Source organism: Erythrolamprus reginae, unplaced genomic scaffold, assembly GCF_031021105.1.
Source record: "Erythrolamprus reginae isolate rEryReg1 unplaced genomic scaffold, rEryReg1.hap1 H_1, whole genome shotgun sequence".
In the NCBI taxonomy this organism is placed as follows: domain Eukaryota; kingdom Metazoa; phylum Chordata; class Lepidosauria; order Squamata; family Dipsadidae; genus Erythrolamprus; species Erythrolamprus reginae.
The window spans coordinates 1,935,039-1,954,301 of NW_027248462.1; the positions used below are offsets into that span (position 1 = coordinate 1,935,039).

Consider the following 19,263-nt stretch of genomic DNA (forward strand, 5'->3'; position numbering starts at 1 on the left):
TCTCAAGCTAATTAGGCATTATTTTATATGGCAGTGCCACATTTGATTATTCCAGAGATCAAAAGCCAGGAAGTATTAGCAAGCATTGATTTAATTCTTACACAAAATTGCCGGACTCTGCTGGTGGGGGGAAATGAATGAAGTCGATTTTCTGGGTGTGAATGGTAGCTTGAAAAACAATGGCACCAATCATAAGATCTCCTAGCTGATGGTACTTGTGATATGGTGAGTGTGGATTACTGAGGTTGCACCTGTCAGTCTTGCACACCATATGAGGAAGCAATGCTAGAAATAGAACCAATAAAATTGCCATTCTCAGAACAAAGGCATTAGTCAAGAATTGTGTGGGGGGTTTTCTCCTAAGGCATAGCTATTAACATTCCTGTGAATATATGCTACTTCACTTGAAAGACTTAGACCTGGTAGAAAAATCTGAGCCTTTGACTATTCTGTATAGATACAGTTGATCTTACCTGACCATACTCCTCCCCTCCCCCCTCTAAATGATATTATTATTTGTATATATACATATATATCTCCATCTATTTCAAAGGTGAAGAAGCAATTATCTCACAATTAGAATTTTTGTAATATGGCAGTGAAATCCACAGAGATTTGGAAAGAGAGAAGAATTAAATGTAGTTATTTAGACTCCCGAATAGGAACATGATTATTAAGACAAAGCTTGCTTCCCTATAGAATTGCTAGAGCTGCTGTGTTTCTTACAGTTCAGCAAATATTTTCTTTTCAGATAGGAAAGGCTATTTTGGCCTATTTCAAAATCATTTTTTTGATCTTTGAAGGACATCTGTGAGAAGGTTGAGGGCCACATCACGAATGTTGGTAGACAGATGGTTAGGATTGGGATTTGTGTTGATGTGTTTCCTTCATTTGGAGAAGGAAGTTAGGAATGTTTATACCAAAATACCAGCAGATATTGTTTTTGGGTTATTTAAAATAGTTTTGTTTTCTTATGATTGGCTTTGTCTTGCTTTCTGAATTGTGAAGATATGCATAGCAAGAGGGCAGTCATTTAAATGTAAACAAACAAACAAATAAAACTGAAATATATTATTCTTGGCCACAATAGGGAGGTAGAACATAAAATAACAGAGTTGGAAGGGGCCTTGGAGGTCAGCCAATCCAATCTTAGGAGAGTGGTTTGTCATTCACTTCTGCAACTATTTCTTTCTCAGTGTGCTATCAGCTGTGAATATATCATAGACTTCCTCTGTTAAATACTTTTTAAAAAATTGAACATGCATAATTAAAATATATACGCAAATTTGAGAAAGTGCTGCTAATCTCCACTCATTTCCAATCATCTGGTAGGTCTTCTGTGATCAAGGATTTTTGAAAGATGTGGTACAGAGGTTCAGTGATGACATCAGCTAGCTCCTTTAGGACTCTGGGTTGCAGTCCATCTGGTCCTGGTGATTTGTTGATTTGATGATCTCCCAAGGGCATGGGTGAGGTATCATCAATATGCCAATGATACCCAGTTATAAATCTCCACCCCATGTCCAGTCAACGAAGCAGTGGAAGTGATGTGCCAGTGCCTGGAGGCTGTTGGTGCCTGGATGGGTGTCACCAAACTCAAATTCAACCCAGACAAGATGGAGTGGCTGTGGGTCTTACCTCCGAAGGACAATTTCATCTGTCCGTCCATTACCCTGGGGGAAGAATCATTGACCCCCTCAGAGAGGGTTCGCAACTTGGGTGTCCTCCTCGATCCACAGTTCACATGAGTGAAACATCTTTCAGCTGTGGCGAGGGGCCTGGTGCACCAGTTGCGACCCTATTTGGACTGGGAGTCACTGCTCACAGTCACTCATGCCCTCATCACCTCAAGGCTTGACTACTGTAATGCTCTCTACATTGGGCTTCCTTTGAAAAGTGTTCGGAAACTTTAGATCGTGCAGAATGCAGCTGCGAGAGCAATCATGGGCTTTCCCAAATATGCCCATGTCACACCAACACTCCACAGTCTGCATTGGTTGCCGATCAGTTTCCAGTCACAATTCAAAGTGTTGGTTATGACTTATAAAGCACCATGGCACCGGACCAGATTATCTCAGGGACCGCCTTCTGCTGCACGAATCCCAGCGACCAGTTAGGTCCCACAGAGTGGGTCTTCTCCAGGTCCTGTCAACTAAACAATGTTGCTTGGTGGGACCCAGGGGAAGAGTCTTCTCTATGGCGGCCCCAGCCCTCTGGTACCAACTCCCCCCAGAGATCAGAATTGCCCCCACCCTCCTTGCCTTTCGTAAGCTGCTTAAAACCCACCTCTGTCACCAGGCATGGGGGAATTGAGATACTCTTCTCCCCTAGGCCTTTACAATTTTATGCATGGTATGTCTGTATGTATGTTTGGTTCTTATAATAATGGGTTTTTAACTGTTTTTAGTATTGGATTATTATTATATACTGTTTTATTATTGTTGTTAGCGGCATATAAATCCAATAAATAAATAAATAAATGAACGAACAAACGAACGAAAGAACGAACGAACGAACGAACGAACGAACGAACGAACAAACAAACAAACAAACAAACAAACAAACTAATAAATATGCCCCAAGACAATTCCTTGTGTGTCACATTTGGCCAATAAAAAATCTATTCTATTCTATATGTTGCTTACTATTACTTCCTTAGAATAATTATCTTTTCTTTTGCACTTTGCAGTGTACTCTCATTTCTGATGTTTCTAATAGAGTAGTTGGTGAGCCTATCATTCCAATACTAACCAGGAATGACTGCCTATTTTTTTTCTTTTTTAGACAATGTTAGAACTCCAAAATATGTTTAAAACTAATACTTTGTTTTTTACTGTCTTAGTTTATTGTATATTTATTTGGTTTTTTCTAGAACCATACATGAACTAAGACAGAAAAGGAGGAGACTGCCCAAGAATACTACAATAGGGACCAGGAAAAGCATTACAATTTAACAGATATTACAGCATTATCAGTCTTTTCTCTCTAATCTTGGTCCATTCCTAGATCATTTTAGAGAGCTGGTCCACAGCTTAAATTTAATAATATAGACATAAAAATCAAAGTTTCGGTGAACAAATTATTTTTATCATTCTTTTCTTCTCATTAATTGTTCCCTGTTATTCAATTCTGGTCGCAACAAAATGACATAGCATTTTGGGAAAAAGATGCAAATTAGAAGCCCAGCACCAGAGGCTAAGATAGAAAAGATCTCCACAGCCACCATGAATTTTCCTTTAGAGCTGAGGTATGCTGGGACAAAAGATAACCAAACACTGCAAAAAACCAGCATGCTGAAGGTGATGAACTTGGCTTCATTGAAACTGTCTGGTAACTTCCTAGCAAGGAAAGCTGTTGTGAAGCTGATAAGAGCCAGGAAACCCATGTAGCCAAGGACACAATAAAACATAGTCACAGAGCCGTCATTACATTGTAGTATAATTTCTTCAGGCACTGAGACCATATCAACATCTGAGAAAGGGGGAGCTATTAACAGCCATAAAGTACAGATGCTAGCTTGGATCAGGGTGCAGGAAACAACAATGGAATTGGTTAATTTCTTCCCCACCCATTTCCTCATTCTGGAACCTGGTTTGGTAGCCATAAATGCTAGAATCACTGTGATGGTTTTTGCCAAGATAGAAGAAACAGCCACTGAGAAGACCATTCCAAAAGTAGTTTTTTGCAAAAGGCAGGTTGCTTTTCCAGGCTGGCCAATGAATAGTAGTGCAGAAAGGAAGCAGAACAGGAGAGAGATGAGGAGAATGTAGGTTAGATCCCGGTTGTTGGCTATGACGATGGGAGTGTTATGGTTCTTTACAAATATTCCTAGTACCAGAACTGTGACTAGGGAAGAAGAGTGTGCAAGACAGGCTAAACTCAACCCTAAAGGTTCTTTGTAAGTCAAGAAACTGACCATTTTTGGAACACATAAGTCTTTTTTTATATTTGGATAATAGTCATCTTTGCATCTAAAGCATTCATTTTTGTCTAAAAAAAGAAGAAAAGGTTTTATGTTTATTTTGCAAGCATGTCATTAATGTGAATGGTGTCTTATAGTAATAAATCAACTTCTAAAATAAAAATTAGGTTTATAGAAAGTTTCCAAGCTCATTGATTTTTGATAAGTTTTGAACAACTTACTTTTTTACCTTTTGAGTTTATTTAAAATTAAGAATCTTTGTACATGAAGAGTAGAAGCATAGCCATATTTCAACAACATCAGAAGAGTGAAACTGTTCAATTTCAGTGAAAGAAAAACCATCAAACCAATTAACACCTTGACAGTTCCAGACATTAGATACACAGCTGGACATTAGTTATGAATAGAAACCATGGATAGGGAGTTCAGAAAAATAATGATACTGACAGAAAGGAATATTTGTAGCTCAGGTTGAACTGTGAGGTCCTTACTAAACTAGGTTACAGCTACAATACTACAGTGATGTTGATTATTGTTTGATTCTCAAAGTTCCTTGTTTGGCATATTGTTTACTGCTTAATTGTTGGTGCAGCATTATTGTTGATGTTAATCTCTTCTGAGTGTTGATTGATAGCATGAAGAAGGTGTGATCTTTTAGCTTTTTGATAGTACCCTTTGAAATAATACATATTGTTGTTGTGGTTAGCTCTGGCCCAGCTCCTGCCCCAAGGACTGTGGATGTGGGGGAGACATCCACATGCTGCAGGCCTGTTTTGCCCCCAGTGGAATCTGCTGATGAAGGCTCCTCTGACCAAGAAGACATGAGTGACAGGGAGGAGAAGAGTGTGGCAGACAGCTCAGAAGGAGATCAATTATCTAGCTCCTCCTTGGAATCAGAACAAGAGTTAATGATACAGCCAGGTATGCGGAGAGCGATGCATAGGCAACAACAACTGAGAGATTATTATCAAAGGAAATGAGGCCACCTGTGGTTGAGTGGAGCTGTGGTAATTAGCGAGGCTGCTATAAATAGCAGCCTGTGGGTTTGGCCATTGTGGAGGATTATCTGATCGTTGTGTTTCGTGACTGCTTTACTGACTTTGACTTTTTGTGTGCTGATTTTTCCCCGCTTTGAAACTAAACCAGAGCAAAGTGTGTTTCACTTTGTGAAAGAAGGACTGTGAATTGCCTCACAGCTGCAAGTTAAGTATCACAGAACTGATAAGGGACTTGTATAAATTACCAGTTTGTTTGGAGACCAGTGCTCTTTGCTATACCAAAAGAGGGCTTAGTTTAAGTGAATTTTCATTATAAAGAACATTGTTTTGAATTTTCAAACATGTGTGTGTCTGAAATTTGTACCTGTGAATTTTTGGAAGGATTCTACCAGAGAGCCCGACAGAACAGATGTTATGTATGTTTATCTGCCTGTTAATCAATGGTAAGTTCCTACTGTTGTGCTAGGGGACTCCATTCTGGTAGTGGCTGCCAGATTGTGCAATGTATGCATGACCACTCCAGTGACATCTTTGCCAGTCTGTTAGGTGACGCTATCTTTTTACGGAATTTTTGGGCCTTTTTTGCTTCCTGTGCATGCATAGAAGCAAAAGCTCACAAGGGGACATTCGGGCATGCAAGATTTGGGTGATTTCAGTGAATCAGGAGGATGCATGTGCAGTGCACCGGTATGTGGGTAAGTGCAATCTGCCACTGCTGTTAATGGCTGATTTGTCTGAATGTCAGAATTCTAGCAATTTTTCTATCATTTTTGGATTTAGCTTGCTCTGGCAATTAGCTTGCTCTATGATGTTCATGGTTTCCAAATTAAAACTAGATTGAAGTCTGTCCATGTGTTATGTAATTAAGGAATTTTCATTATGTCTTTTGATTTCTAGTTGATGTTCATGGCTATGCTCTGCTAGTCTTCTACCTATCTGTCCTACATTGGATTGTCTTACATGGTAGGTTGGAGATATCTCCTGTTTTCTTTTCTTAGTCTATTGGATCTTTTGGTTTACTTAAGATGTTTCGGTGGGGTTTAGTTTGCTCAGGTACTACCATGATGCCATGTGGTTGAAATAGTCAATTGGTTGATTTTGAAATGTTTTCAAGTATAATTTTGAAATGTTTTCAAGTATAACAGTGTTATCTTTTTCACAGATTGTATTGACTGTGTTGTGTTAAATGGTCAGGCAGGGTTTTTTTTAAATAAAAGATGTAGAAAGGCTCTGTTTCTTTTTACTGGGTTGCTACAGTGTGTTTATACTAATTTAAACAATGTTCTTGCACAGCTTGTGTTTTGATAGTTTAGGATCGTAATTTTAGTAGTGAAGCATTTGATTAGTGTAGCTGATTTTAGGATAGACTTGTGTTTCTAATTCTTCTGCTGCTGAATTTTTTCCTTTGATAGTTTCATGTGTCCAAATACACCAAATACACTAAGATATTAATACAAAGAATCAGGAATTCCATCAACCTTTGCCTCACCACCTATTTTCAGTTTGATGAATATATATGCCAACAAATTGGAGGTACACACATGTGATCACCATTCTCAAGGCTCCTGATAGAGTTCATAATGCAATGTCTAGAAATTCCCATGGAAATAAACCCAAAATATGGGTCCAGTATGTAGACAATACAATGATACCTCATCTTACAAATGCCTCATCATACAAACTTTTTGAGATACAAACCTGGGGTTTAAGATTCTTTTGCCTCTTCTTACAAACTATTTTTCACCTTACAAACCCACCGCTGCCGCTGGGATGCCTCGCCTCCAGACTTCCATTGCCAGCGAAGCACCTGTTTTTGCACTGCTGGGATTCCCCTGAGGCTCCCCTCCATGGGAAACCCCACTTCCGGACTTCCGTGTTTTTGTGATGCTGCAGGGGAATCTCAGCAGGGAAATCCCAGCAATGCAAAAATGGGCACTTCGCTGACAATGGAAGTCTGGAGGTGGGGTTTCCCAGTGAGGGGAGCCTCAGTGAAATCGCAGCATCGTAAAAACACAGAGGTGTTTTTGCGATGCTGTGATTTCACTGATGCTCCCTTCCATTGCCAGTGAAGCACTCATTTTTGTGATGCTGAGATTTTCCTGCTGGGATTCTCCTGCAGCATTGCAAAAACACAGAAGTCTGGAGGTGGGGTTTCCCATGGAGGGGAGCCTCATGGGAATCCCAGCAGTGCAAAAACGGGTGCTTCGGCTGGCAAAAGGGGTGAATTTTGGGCTTGCATGCATTAATCACTTTTCCATTGATTCCTATGGGAAACATTGTTTCATCTTACAAACTTTTCACCTTAAGAACCTCATCCTGGAACCAAATAAGTTTGTAAGAAAAATATCAATGTACCTTATATCAACAATGCATTCAAAGAAATATTTCCAGAAGAAGGGGGGCATGACCAAACACTGTGGTGACACTGAGCTCCCCATGCTCTGCAGGGGATTCTGATAATCATGCTGCTTGAGGGACCTGGTTGAGTCAGAACCAGATTGGAACCATCCCGGAGGGGTGGTGAAGAAGGGAGACACTGTCAGGTTTCCTGGGAGGGATGGCAAATGCCCCAGGGAGTTGACAAAGAGCTCCCAACCAGCAGCACTGGGAAATGATTCATCGTCCTAGCTGTAGAGGCTGCAACTGGCTGGATAGTTTTTAAAGATTGCAAGTCACCTGAGATAGAAGATTGAAGATTAAGTGCTGAAGAGAAGAATTGAAACTGAAATTGGTGAGATACATTGCTGAAGTGAAACTTTAGGCCTTTTTTTTAAGTTAAAAAAATGGAACAAAAAGATAGCAAGGGGGCTAAGCAGCTATTCAGCGAATAGAAGACTAAAGCTCTTCATGGCATTGGACCAGAATACCTCCGGAACCACCTTCTACTGCACGAATCCCAGCGGCCGATAAGGTCCCACAGAGTTGGCCTTCTCTGGGTCCTGTCGACCAAACAATGTCGTTTGGCAGGCCCCAGGGGAAGAGCCTTCTCTGTGGTGGCCCCGGCCTTCTGGAATCAACTCCCCCCAGAGATTAGAACGGCCCCCACCCTCCTTGTCTTTCACAAGTTACTCAAGACACACCTATATCGCCAGGCATGGGGGAATGAAGACATCTCCCCCTGGCTTTCTTATATTTTATGTTTGGTAGGTATGTGTTGTATGGTTTTTAAACTGTTGGGGGTTTTTAATGTAATTTTATTATTAGATTTGTTCCATTGTTATACTGTTTTTATTGTTGTTGTGAGCCGCCCTGAGTCTTCGGAGAGGGGCGGCATACAAATCTAATAAATTGAATTGAATATCACAGCTTCCTACTACCTGGAGTAATTCAAGACATAGTATACAGGTAGTCGTTGATTTACAAACATTTGTTTGGTGACTATTCAAAGTTGCAACAGCATTGAGAAAACTAACTCACAACCATTGCAGCATCCTTGTGGTCACATAATCAAAACCAAATCCTTGGGAACTGGCATGCATTCATGACAGTTGCAGTATCCTGATATCATGTTATCAGCTTTCGTAGAATTCTGACAAGCAAAGCCAATAGAGAAGTTAGATTTATTAAACAACCTTGTAACTGACTTAACTGCAATAATTCATTTAACAATTGTGGCAAAAAAAGATCGTAACATTGGGCAAAGCTCATGTAACAATTGTCTTGCTTAGCAATGGAAATTTGTGGCTCATAAATTGAGGCTTTTAAGTTGCGATCACAAATTGAAGACTACATGTACTTCAATTTTATGCGCATTTATTTCAGGTAATCAAGATCAAATGGTTATTTTTTTATTTTTTTACCATTCTCAGTAGAAATGCTCCCATCTGGGCATGGAATGCAATCATAGCAGCAAAATGGCAGCCCTTCCTTGACTTTCTTGTTGAAACCTGGATAACATCTCTCAGTACAGATAGAAATAGGCTGTACCTAGAAATGAAAGAGGATAACAATAGTCTGAAAAAGGCATACATATTTCTCAACATTTAATGCACACATTAACTTTTTTCTGATCCATAACACTTTTGCTTATGTTTATCCATTAATATACTTTAAGAAATCCCCCTCACTATTAATTAATCCCCCTCACTATTAAGCAGAAAAGGCAATAACAAATAAAATGGCTCTCTGACAAAAATATTGTCTTGCACACAAGAGTTAACTTCCATTTCTCAAGCAACAACTGGTCAAACCTTTAGGAGGCAATAAAATATTGTATTCCAAAAATGGAAACAAAACATTGCTATAGTAGAAATAGAAGAGGCTACCACATTTTATTTTGGACAAAGAACTACCTGTCCCAATTTAGCTAAAAACATCCAAATACTTTATCATATACTGGTCGACAGTTTTAATTGTTATAACTGATACTAATGGATGTCTTCTTATTTTAATATTTCTCCCAATGGTCACTTCTGAAGTTAACTATGTTACTCTGAAGATCTGGGTATCAACACTGAAAAATGGTATCTGATATACTTTGCTATATTATTTAGGGTTTGTATAATAACAGTTGGTAAAAGTTGATGCCTTTAATAGCAAGCTCATTTAATTCAAACCACATGCATCTAGTATTATTTATTATGTCCTAACCTCTTCAATCTTTTTAATCTGGTAATTTAATTTAAAAATTGGGCTATGATTAAAACTTGATGCTATTACTTCATTGGGGTTCTAATTCACACCCAGCTTCCTTGGCCAGTATTATCTGGGTTAGGAATAATGATATAGGTATTACAATTCCTAGATTTATATAGTCAGTAAAGGCCACATGAGTGACACAATTATTTTTTATTTACACAACTACTTCCTTCAATGGCTGTGGAAATGATCTGCATACAAATAGTCCTTGATTTACAATCACAATTGAGAACATTTCTATTTCTGAGTAAGGCAGTTGTTAAGATTGAACCATATCATTTTTTTCTACAGTTGTTAAGCAAATAACTTCAATTGTTAAGTATTAAGTGATTGTTACATGAATCCAATTTTGCCATTTGACTTTGCTGGTTGTAAACAGGCTGGGAAGCTCACAAATGGTGATCATGTAACATTAAGATTTTGTAACCAACATGAATTACATATAAGCAAGATACATATCAGAAAATCAAATGAATACATAAATCAAATAAATAAATCAAATACATAAACAAACAAATAAATACCAAGTGTCAAGTGCCAACATTTTACTCAAGTGATCTTGGGAATGAAGCAATGGTTATCAGTGTGAGGACCAATTGCCATTGTATCTTTGAACAGTTGCTAAACAAAGTCAAGGATTAATTGTACATGCCAGTACAGACAAATTTTAAAAAGTAAAGATTTCAATATTAAGAAAGCTTAAACCAATAGGTACAAGTGTAGAACAACTTCATTTCATACCCATTTTAAGCAATAGATGTACAGTAATATTAAATAATATACTTTTATTCCATACATAATTAGCAGAGTTAGCCATCTAAGGTGATATGAGTATGATCTCATCATATGAATTGACATAAAACTTATTAAACTCAATATTTGATACAAATCTAACATTATCTAGAAAGTGAACCCCAGAATAAAAGTCAGAATTAATTCAGAACCAGGTGGAATAATGGGACCTTACCTGGTTGAAAAAATTGTGCCATGTAATGAGATCATCATTGATAGTTAAACCTTGATCCGGGGGAGCTAGGTGATCCACCTTCCCAACTTTTACACGAAGAAATGATTTATTTGGGAAAGCAATCCAGTTGATAATGTCAAATCCAGCTCTTACTATGCCATTTTGGTCAAAGGAGATCTGATCCCCAGCACTATTATTAAAAGAGACTCCTCTTAGAAAGTAATGAAGCTGAGCAAACAAACAAACAAAGAAAGAAACAAAGAAACAAAAATGCAATAGTTTTTGGAAGATTAAATTACTCATTCCCATGATGGTAGTTTTCATAACATTGTATATATTGTTATGTATAATGTTATGTGTATGTGTGTAACACATTTTTGCTGATAATGAAAAGGAAGGGAGACTACTATAGATTTTACAATCAAGATGGCGATAGGGACAGTTGCCTGGATAGTTAGTGGGGAATCCAAATTGTAGAAAACTTTGAAATCTTAGTGTTGCAGTTGTTATCCCGGTGTTAGAGTTAGAACAAGTTGTTAGACAGACTAGAACTACCTATAAACCGACCTAATAATATCCAAAACCAACTAAACAAGCATAAACCATCCAGCCATGAGGAATCCCAAACCTACCAGACAAAGGCAGGACAATGTAGGACAACTGACCGTAAGTGATTGAACCCTGCTGCCCATTAAACCCACGAAGTCTCAATCCGCCCCACCGCACCCCTGGATCACAAGCCCCAGTGCTCCCCAGGACCTCCAGTTCCAGTAAACCCACCCCAGCGCACCCCAGGACCATCCTCAGTAAACTCAACAAACTCCAGCAGTCGGATCCCCTGCAGAGCCTAACTTACCAGGTCCCCATCCGAGCTGCTATATGAGGCTTGGAATTGTAACGTAGCCTGCCTGAGCTCAGCCTGTCTGTTTTCATCCTTAGTGCCATCTGAGGTTTGTAAACAGCAGCGGAACCATCCTGAAGTCCCTGCCTGCCTGGAAATATCCCCTACTGAACTCTCTGTCTGATTGTTTCCCTGCCAAGCGAAAGGATTCCCTGTGTGTTAAAAATCCAGCCGGCAAACTGAGGACTCTGAAAGGAACAGCCGTTTTCCCCAACTTCATTGCTTTGAATCCTCTGAAGCCCCCATGACTCCCCCCTGGCAGCCAGCCCGAAAGAAAGAAATTAACATTACAAGAAAGAAATACAACATTACATTCCTCCTTGACAGCCAGCCAGAAAGAAACAACAAGGAAGGTGTGATCCTTAGGGGAGTTTGTTGAAACATCTAATTCCTCCCTAAAGCCACAACTCTGAATAAGTTGACTCTGCAAACTTCCAGAAGGTGTTAGGAGCCGAATCTCCATCACATACTTTTTTACATTCTTTTTTACTGCTGCCATTACTGAGGACACAAAGCACTAACCCATGTGATTCCCCATCATCTTTCCTCAGATCTACATAGCATCTCAAGGGCTAGCCAAACTCTAAAGCATCCGGTAACTAAAGACCCCTCCACTCAGTATACCATAAAACAATAAAACAATAAAACTACAAGCCTCTGAGGCAACTATGCCAGTGAAGAAGAAAACACAGAATCTTCATTCAAAAGATTCAAACAACATTCTATGTTGTAACATATGCAAAGACACTATAAACGATCTTGATAAAAACATCAAATGTCAATCCTGCAAAATTCCTGCACACCACTCTTGCCTAAACATAACTAACCCAGTAGCCACCTTTCTTCATGAAAACTCTTCATTTTTCTTCCTCTGTATTACCGGTACCCCAAAATTAGAAATCCTCAACTGTCTGAAGATATCATTACCAAAACTCAGCAATCATTCACTGAAAACATAGAACCATGCCTACTATCCATGGGAAAAAATATCCAAGCACTGTTAAACGCAAAACTTCCAACAAGTCCACCTCAGCCACTATCTATACCACAAAGACAGCCCAACTCTTCTTCAGACATCTCCACTCTTGTCAAAGATGCAATGGAGCGTGAACAAAAATGCAAGAATGCCATCGTCTTTGGCCTTGAAGAAAACAATGAACCTGATTTAATAAAAATACGTAACATTATTCGCCAACAACATCACCTCTCTCATACAATCACCCCAGAAGACATTTTAGAAGTCTCCAGAAATGGACCAGAGCACAAGTACAGTGATGGCTCAGTGGCACCATGATTCTGCAGTGATTTGCAAAAATGAACCTACAAAACAGGTTTTCATTAAGACCATCAATCTCATAGCCAGAAACAGCACCAGTCACAACAAACTCAGATCCAGACATGACCTGTCGTTCCTCCAATGCATCCACTCCCGTGAACTAAGAACTGAACTAAAGCGATGCCAAGATCTGGGTGACACCAACTTATACATCGACTATCGCACAGAATGCATCAAATCCATGACCCACAACCCTCCCTTCAACTTCCAGCCTAACATCCAGCACTAACCACCCTACTTCTCCCAACCAACCATCTCACAAAAGCAAATCAACACCTACCAACAAGCACTACAACAACAAAAGCAAAATGTCATCCCTAACACCACAAACATAGATTAGGAAAGTGCACCCCTTACAGCCTCTAACCAACCCAAAACCTACTCCCAACACAAAACCAATCTCAAATGCAAATTATCAAAATGCCAGAAGAATAGCCAATAAGATATCAGAATTCCTTCTCCTTCTTGACTCCTCAATCTTTGATATTATTGTTTGTGAAACATGGTTCAATGCATCCTACTCAGACTCCATTATTACAACAAGGAACTATCTTGTCCCTTGTTATGACCGTGAATCCCGCAGAGGAGGCAGGGTAGGTATATTCTACAAAAAATCTCTAAACCTAAAAAACATAAAAGTTGCACAGGACCTATTACTCCCTGAAAATATTGTATGTGATCTTTCCCTAAATACCACAATTCGCTTCTTACTATGCTACAGAGCTCCGGACTATGACATCGCACATGCAAACAAATTATCAGAACTACTAACGTGGGCTACCTATTGCCCACACCCCATCATCTTTCTCGGAGACCTCAACCTACCACACATCAACTGGACATTAAATGAATGTAGCATGGAACCTATCCACGCTACTATATATAACACCATCACCAATCTGGGGCTTGACCAACTAGTCACTAACAATACTAGAGTGGATAACTGTCTAGATCTTATCTTCTGCAACAGCAAAAGTACAATATATGGCTTACAAATAATAGAATCTTTCTCCAACAGTGACCACAGCATGATAAACTTCAGTCTCAACCTAAGCCACACCGAGATCCACCCAAATAATATGACACAGAAATTTAACTTCAAGAAAGTGAACTATGAACTCATTGATACCCATCTCTCAACATTAAACTGGCAAACTTTATTTGCAAACTGCAACTCTACAGATGACCTTTACAACACATTCTTGCTCGAAGTGAAAATAATCATCAGACTTTACATACCATTAACATCTACCTCAATAACCTCCCCATCTCAATAAGAAAATTGCAAACTAAAAAAAATCTCTCTGGCGTAAAAACAAAAAAGGACAAGTAGCAAACTTCAAAAGCCGTTATAAAAGTATATGCAATCAAAAAAGAAGCAGAATGTCTCAACTACCATAGCATACAAGAAGAAAACCTCCTACGCTCCAAATCCAAAGCTTTCTACAACTTTGTCAACAACAAACTCAAGGACTGTAGACCTATCCCACCTCTCAAAGGACCCAACAACAAAGAATGCCACGACGATTCATCCAAAGCTAACCTCCTGAACTCATTCTTTGGCTCTGTCTTTGTCAACAGCAATGGCTCATCCCCCAAATTTATCTCTCACACCACAAACTCTCTCAATGATTTCAGTGAAGACTGAGTGGAAAAAGCATTACATGACCTTAAACCCTCTCTATCAGTCGGACCAGATGTGCATACTTCCTAAAAAAACCTCTTTTCTGCTATAGCTGAACCACTGAGCATAATCTTCAAAAAATCATTCAGAACCAGCACACTTCCTAAGCTATGGTCGAAAGAAATGGTAATCCCCATCTTCAAAAAAAGGAGACCCCTCTCTTGTCGATAACTACAGACCAATATCACTATGCTGTGTCCCATGTAAAGTCATGGAATCAATTATAAATCAATCAATAACTCTCCACCTAGAAACTAATAATCTGCTCTCTAACAAACAATTTGGATTCAGAAAAAACTATCCTGCAACCTGCAGCTCCCCCACTGCAAAAACATATGGACAACTAATCTTGATTAAGGAAAATCTATAGATGCAATTTATATTGACTTCTGCAAAGCCTTTGATTCAGTGGTCCAAGACAAACTACTTCTAAAACTCAAATCCTATGGCATCTCAGGATCCCTCCACAGATGGATTACAGCATTCCTGTCAAACAACAAGTGGTTAAAATAGGAAGCACCATATCTACCCCTGTCCCATCGGCAAAAAGAATCAAAACTCCAAATACAAACTGAATCAACAAATTATCACAGATAATCCCCACTCGGTCAAGGACCTTGGAGTACTAATAACTAAAGACTTAAGTGCCAAAGCCCATTGCAACAAAATCGCCAAGAAGGCTTTAAGAGTTGTTAATCTAATCCTTCATAGCTTCTGCTCTGGCAATCTCACACTACTTACCAGAGCTTACAAAATGTTCGCCAGAAACATCCTAGAATATAGCTCCTCTGTTTGGAACCCAAACCGCATTTCTGACATTAATACCCTCGAAAATGTCCAGAAATACTTCATCAGAAGAGCTCTTCACTCCTCTACCCATAATAGAACACCCTACGAAACTAGACTTACAATTTGAGACTTACGCCTCAAACATGATCTAAGAATTGCCCATAAGATCATATGCTGCAACGTCCTGCCTGTCAAAGACTACTTCAGCTTCAACCACAACAACACAAGAGCCTACAACAGATGCAAGCTTAATATTAACCGCTCTATACTTGACTGTAAAAAATAAGACTTTAGTAATCAAGTGGTTGACGTGTGGAACTCCTTGCCGGACTCTGTAGTGTCATCCCCAACCCCCAACACTTTACCTTTAGACTATCCACGGTTGACCTCACCAAGTTCCTAAGAGGTCAGTAAGGGGCGTACATAAGTGCACCAGAGTGCTTATCATCCCCTGTCCTATTGTCTCTCCTATATCTCATATATCTTCTCTTCTATATCTATATCTTTTTCTGCTATTCTCTCATAGTCATATTTCACTCATTTATTTTCTCCTCAATTCCCCCTTTAATACATTTTACTTGATTATATCCTCCATAACCCTCAGTGTGTATTATTGTGTATTGAACAAAACAAACAAACAAATAAACAAATAAATAAAAATATTTTGGGTTTATTTGTCTTCATCAGGTAGCTACACCCTTACTGGGATTTGAACCTCCTTTTCATTATTAGCAAAGTATGTTACACACAAACACACACAAACAGGTGTATATACACACACTCACATGAAAAGGACCTAGGCAAGCAGGGGCCCCTATAACATTTCAGATAAATGATTTTTCAGGCTCTTTTTTAAAGTTATGGAGCACCTACAACTTCTGAAAGAAAGTTGTTTCATTGATTGATTGCTCTCTTTGATTTCTCCTCAGTTCTATCTTCTCTTCTTGGTTAACTTCCATCTATTGTTTCTCATCTTGCCTATTGGTAGTTTGGAAAATAGTTTACCCTCCCATTTTTATAGGAGCCCCTCAAACATTGGTACACTGCTATTCTCTCTCTCTCTCTCTCTCACACACACACACACACACTCACTCACACAACCCATAGTCAGAGAGACAGAAAGAAGCAAGCAGGCATAGACAGATAAACACAGATCCATGAGAGATTCAGAAGAAAAAAAGAGTGGGTTTTCTAATGTTATAATCTAACATAATTAGATTATGTTATAATCTAACATAACTTTAACATCCTAAACTTTATACAGAGGGAGTCAATAGAATTCAAAGTAAAGCATTCAGATAGTCACAATGGAAAGGAAATATTGTGACAAAGTTGTGAGCTGTTATTTCATATTCAGGAGATGGGAAAGCAGGTGAAATGCAGATGCAGGCTTACCAATACACCTAGATGCATGGCGCTCTGGCAAATGAGAATATTAATTACCTGTAATACCTTTAGGATATCTTGTTTATGTTTTTTTTCTCCTCTTCTGCTGTCCAATGTTCTAAGTTTATATCTAGATGTGGATATGGCATGTAAAGCATGAGCTATTGCATAAATACCATTGTAGATACTGTAGCTATGGCCAGTCATGTCTATTTCAAAAATAGGTGCAGGAAGGCTCTTCAGATTCTCTGCCCCAGTACAAATGTCTTCAGGCACATCACTCACAGCCTCATCTGAGAATACACAGTTGAAGGCATCTTGCCAAAACTGAGTGATAAATCCATTTTCCTTTCTACTGAAGATGGGGTTTTGCTTTGCAACAAACAACCGAAACACAGGTAGATAAGCAGAGGGCATTGAGAAGGAAAGGGCACCATGGATTATTTCTGTACTCCAAGAACGTTGAAATGCAGAGGAAGTCAGTTCTATCTGGGCTGTCATTATCCACACAATACCTTTTGGTGTAGCATTTGTCTTTTCTAAACTTGGTATATACTGAAACCATCTCAAAAATATCATGGTGAAGGACTCCCCATAGATCACAAATGCATTGGCTTTACCACCCATGACTTGATCATAGATTTTTGCTCCTTTCTGAAGCATACCATAAAGTCCATCTATATGACTAAATTTGCCAAGTTTTTCAATGAAAGAGTAGCAAATTTCATTTTTAGAAAAAACTGGAATCACTGTTTGTATAAATTTTTCACCTTGATCATCATCCATGGTAAGGATCCCAATCCACGTCCACCTAAAATGTAGGAGCAGTGAGACAATTCCTGCATACTGAAGTGGATCTGGAGGAACCATCTGGAAAAAACGGAGGTCTGGGGATTTTTCATTCATCAACGGAGCCGAGCCATAAATAAGCTAAACGGAAGTCGGGGAAAATAACAACAGAATGCATAGAACCCTAATGATGCAGACTGCTCAATAAGTGTTGTACCTTATGATTCTTGATGAACATATCTTTTCTTTTATGTACATTCAGAGCATATGCATCAAGACAAATTCCTTGGGTGTCCAATCACACTTGGTCAACAAAATTCTATTCTATTCTAAAATATATTAAGAATCCTCCCAGTACTTACATAAAGCAACATTCAACATGTTTAGTTGAAATCCTATTTCAGTTCTTGCTGTATTTAGTGTATGCATTATTTTTATTTATTTATTTTATCAAGTATGTATTGGTAATATACATAGATATGACGCTGTTTATATACATGAGATGGGCACTAATAAGAGGGAAACATTAAGACAGGGATGGTAGGCACACTGGTGCACTTATGCACACCTTTTACTGACCTCTTAGGAAGCAGGTGAGGTCAATAGTAGGCAGTCTAAGGGTAAAGTTTTAAGGGTTTGGTGATGAAACTATAGAGTCAGGTAGAGAGTTCCAGGCATTAACCACTTGATTGTTAAAGTCACATTTCCTACAGTCAGGTTTGGAGTGGCTTAATTTGAGTTTGTATCTGTGTGTGCTCATGTATTGTTGTGGTTGAACATGAAGCAGTCATTGACCAGAAGGACATTGTAGCAGATGATTTTATGAGCTATGCTTAAGTCGTGCCAAAGACGACGTAGGTCTAAGCTTTCTAAGCCTAGGATTTCAAGTCTAGTTGAATAAGGTATTCTATTGAGAGTAGAGGAGTTCTTCTCGTAAAGTATCTCTGGACACTTTCGAATGTATTTATGTCCAAAATGCTGTAGTCAAAATGCTGTATTGAGCTGTATTCAAGGATTGGTCTGGCAAAAGTTTGTCATAAATGGTGGTGTCTTAAATTTAGAACACATTGGAACACAGTTCTTTCAAATTGATCACAATGATGTTAAACTGCATTGGGCAATTCTGAAATTATTTACTCAGTGAAGGGCTACCAAAATTTTTACTACCACACTGTGGGCGTGGCTTATGCATTTTCTTTCAACACTTTTCAGTGCAAATTGTATGCTCTGGGGTGGAGCTCATTTTCACTACCCCACTTCGTTTCCTACCATCCGGGTAGCCCACCCCTGGATTTACTGGAATTAAAAATGATTTGGACAGATTCTGTATATTTTTGAGCTCCTGATAATGGATCCTTCCTTATTTTGCTAGAATTTGAAGATATTTACTGGCAGCTAAAGAAATATGCATTCTACTTTTTCTCTGATGTGCATTTTTTAATGTGATTAAATAAAAATCAATATTTTGGTTTCTGCTTTATTTTAAGTTTTAGTTGTTTTATCTGATTTATAGAATGTTCTTTTCAACCTTTCTGTCTGGGTATTTACAGGGCTATTTCTTTTGATTCCCAAGTTCCTGCCTTTTGTTCCCAAGAAAGTGCTATTTCTTTTTTGTCACTTCTTGTTTCTAGTTACCTTGCAGTCCACAAATGTAAGGCATAGTATGGAACAAATATGTCATGTAAGGAAGTAATTTAGATTATTTATTAATATAATAAGTCCAAAACACATGATCAGATTTTTAAAATAATGTTGTCAAAATTGAATATAAGAGTTCATTTTAAGAAGGATCAAACCTTAACAATGAAGCATGAAAAAGTTGAGTTGTGTGTGAATGAGAGATTAGAGTGTGA

The 19,263-nt window shown here is 38.6% G+C and overlaps 1 protein-coding gene across 1 annotated transcript; it reads right to left on the minus strand.

The window, feature by feature from the left end:
• Nucleotides 1–201: 201 nt before the first annotated feature.
• LOC139155283 (vomeronasal type-2 receptor 26-like) lies at nt 202–17,200 on the minus strand. Its single transcript, XM_070730405.1, has 6 exons — nt 16,688–17,200; nt 10,526–10,753; nt 8,721–8,847; nt 3,099–3,990; nt 1,788–1,806; nt 202–285 (listed from the first exon to the last, which is right to left on the minus strand). Exons 1-6 carry the CDS (start codon nt 17,198–17,200, stop codon nt 202–204), a joined length of 1,863 nt encoding a protein of 620 aa, XP_070586506.1.
• Between the last annotated feature and the right edge of the window lie 2,063 nt (nt 17,201–19,263).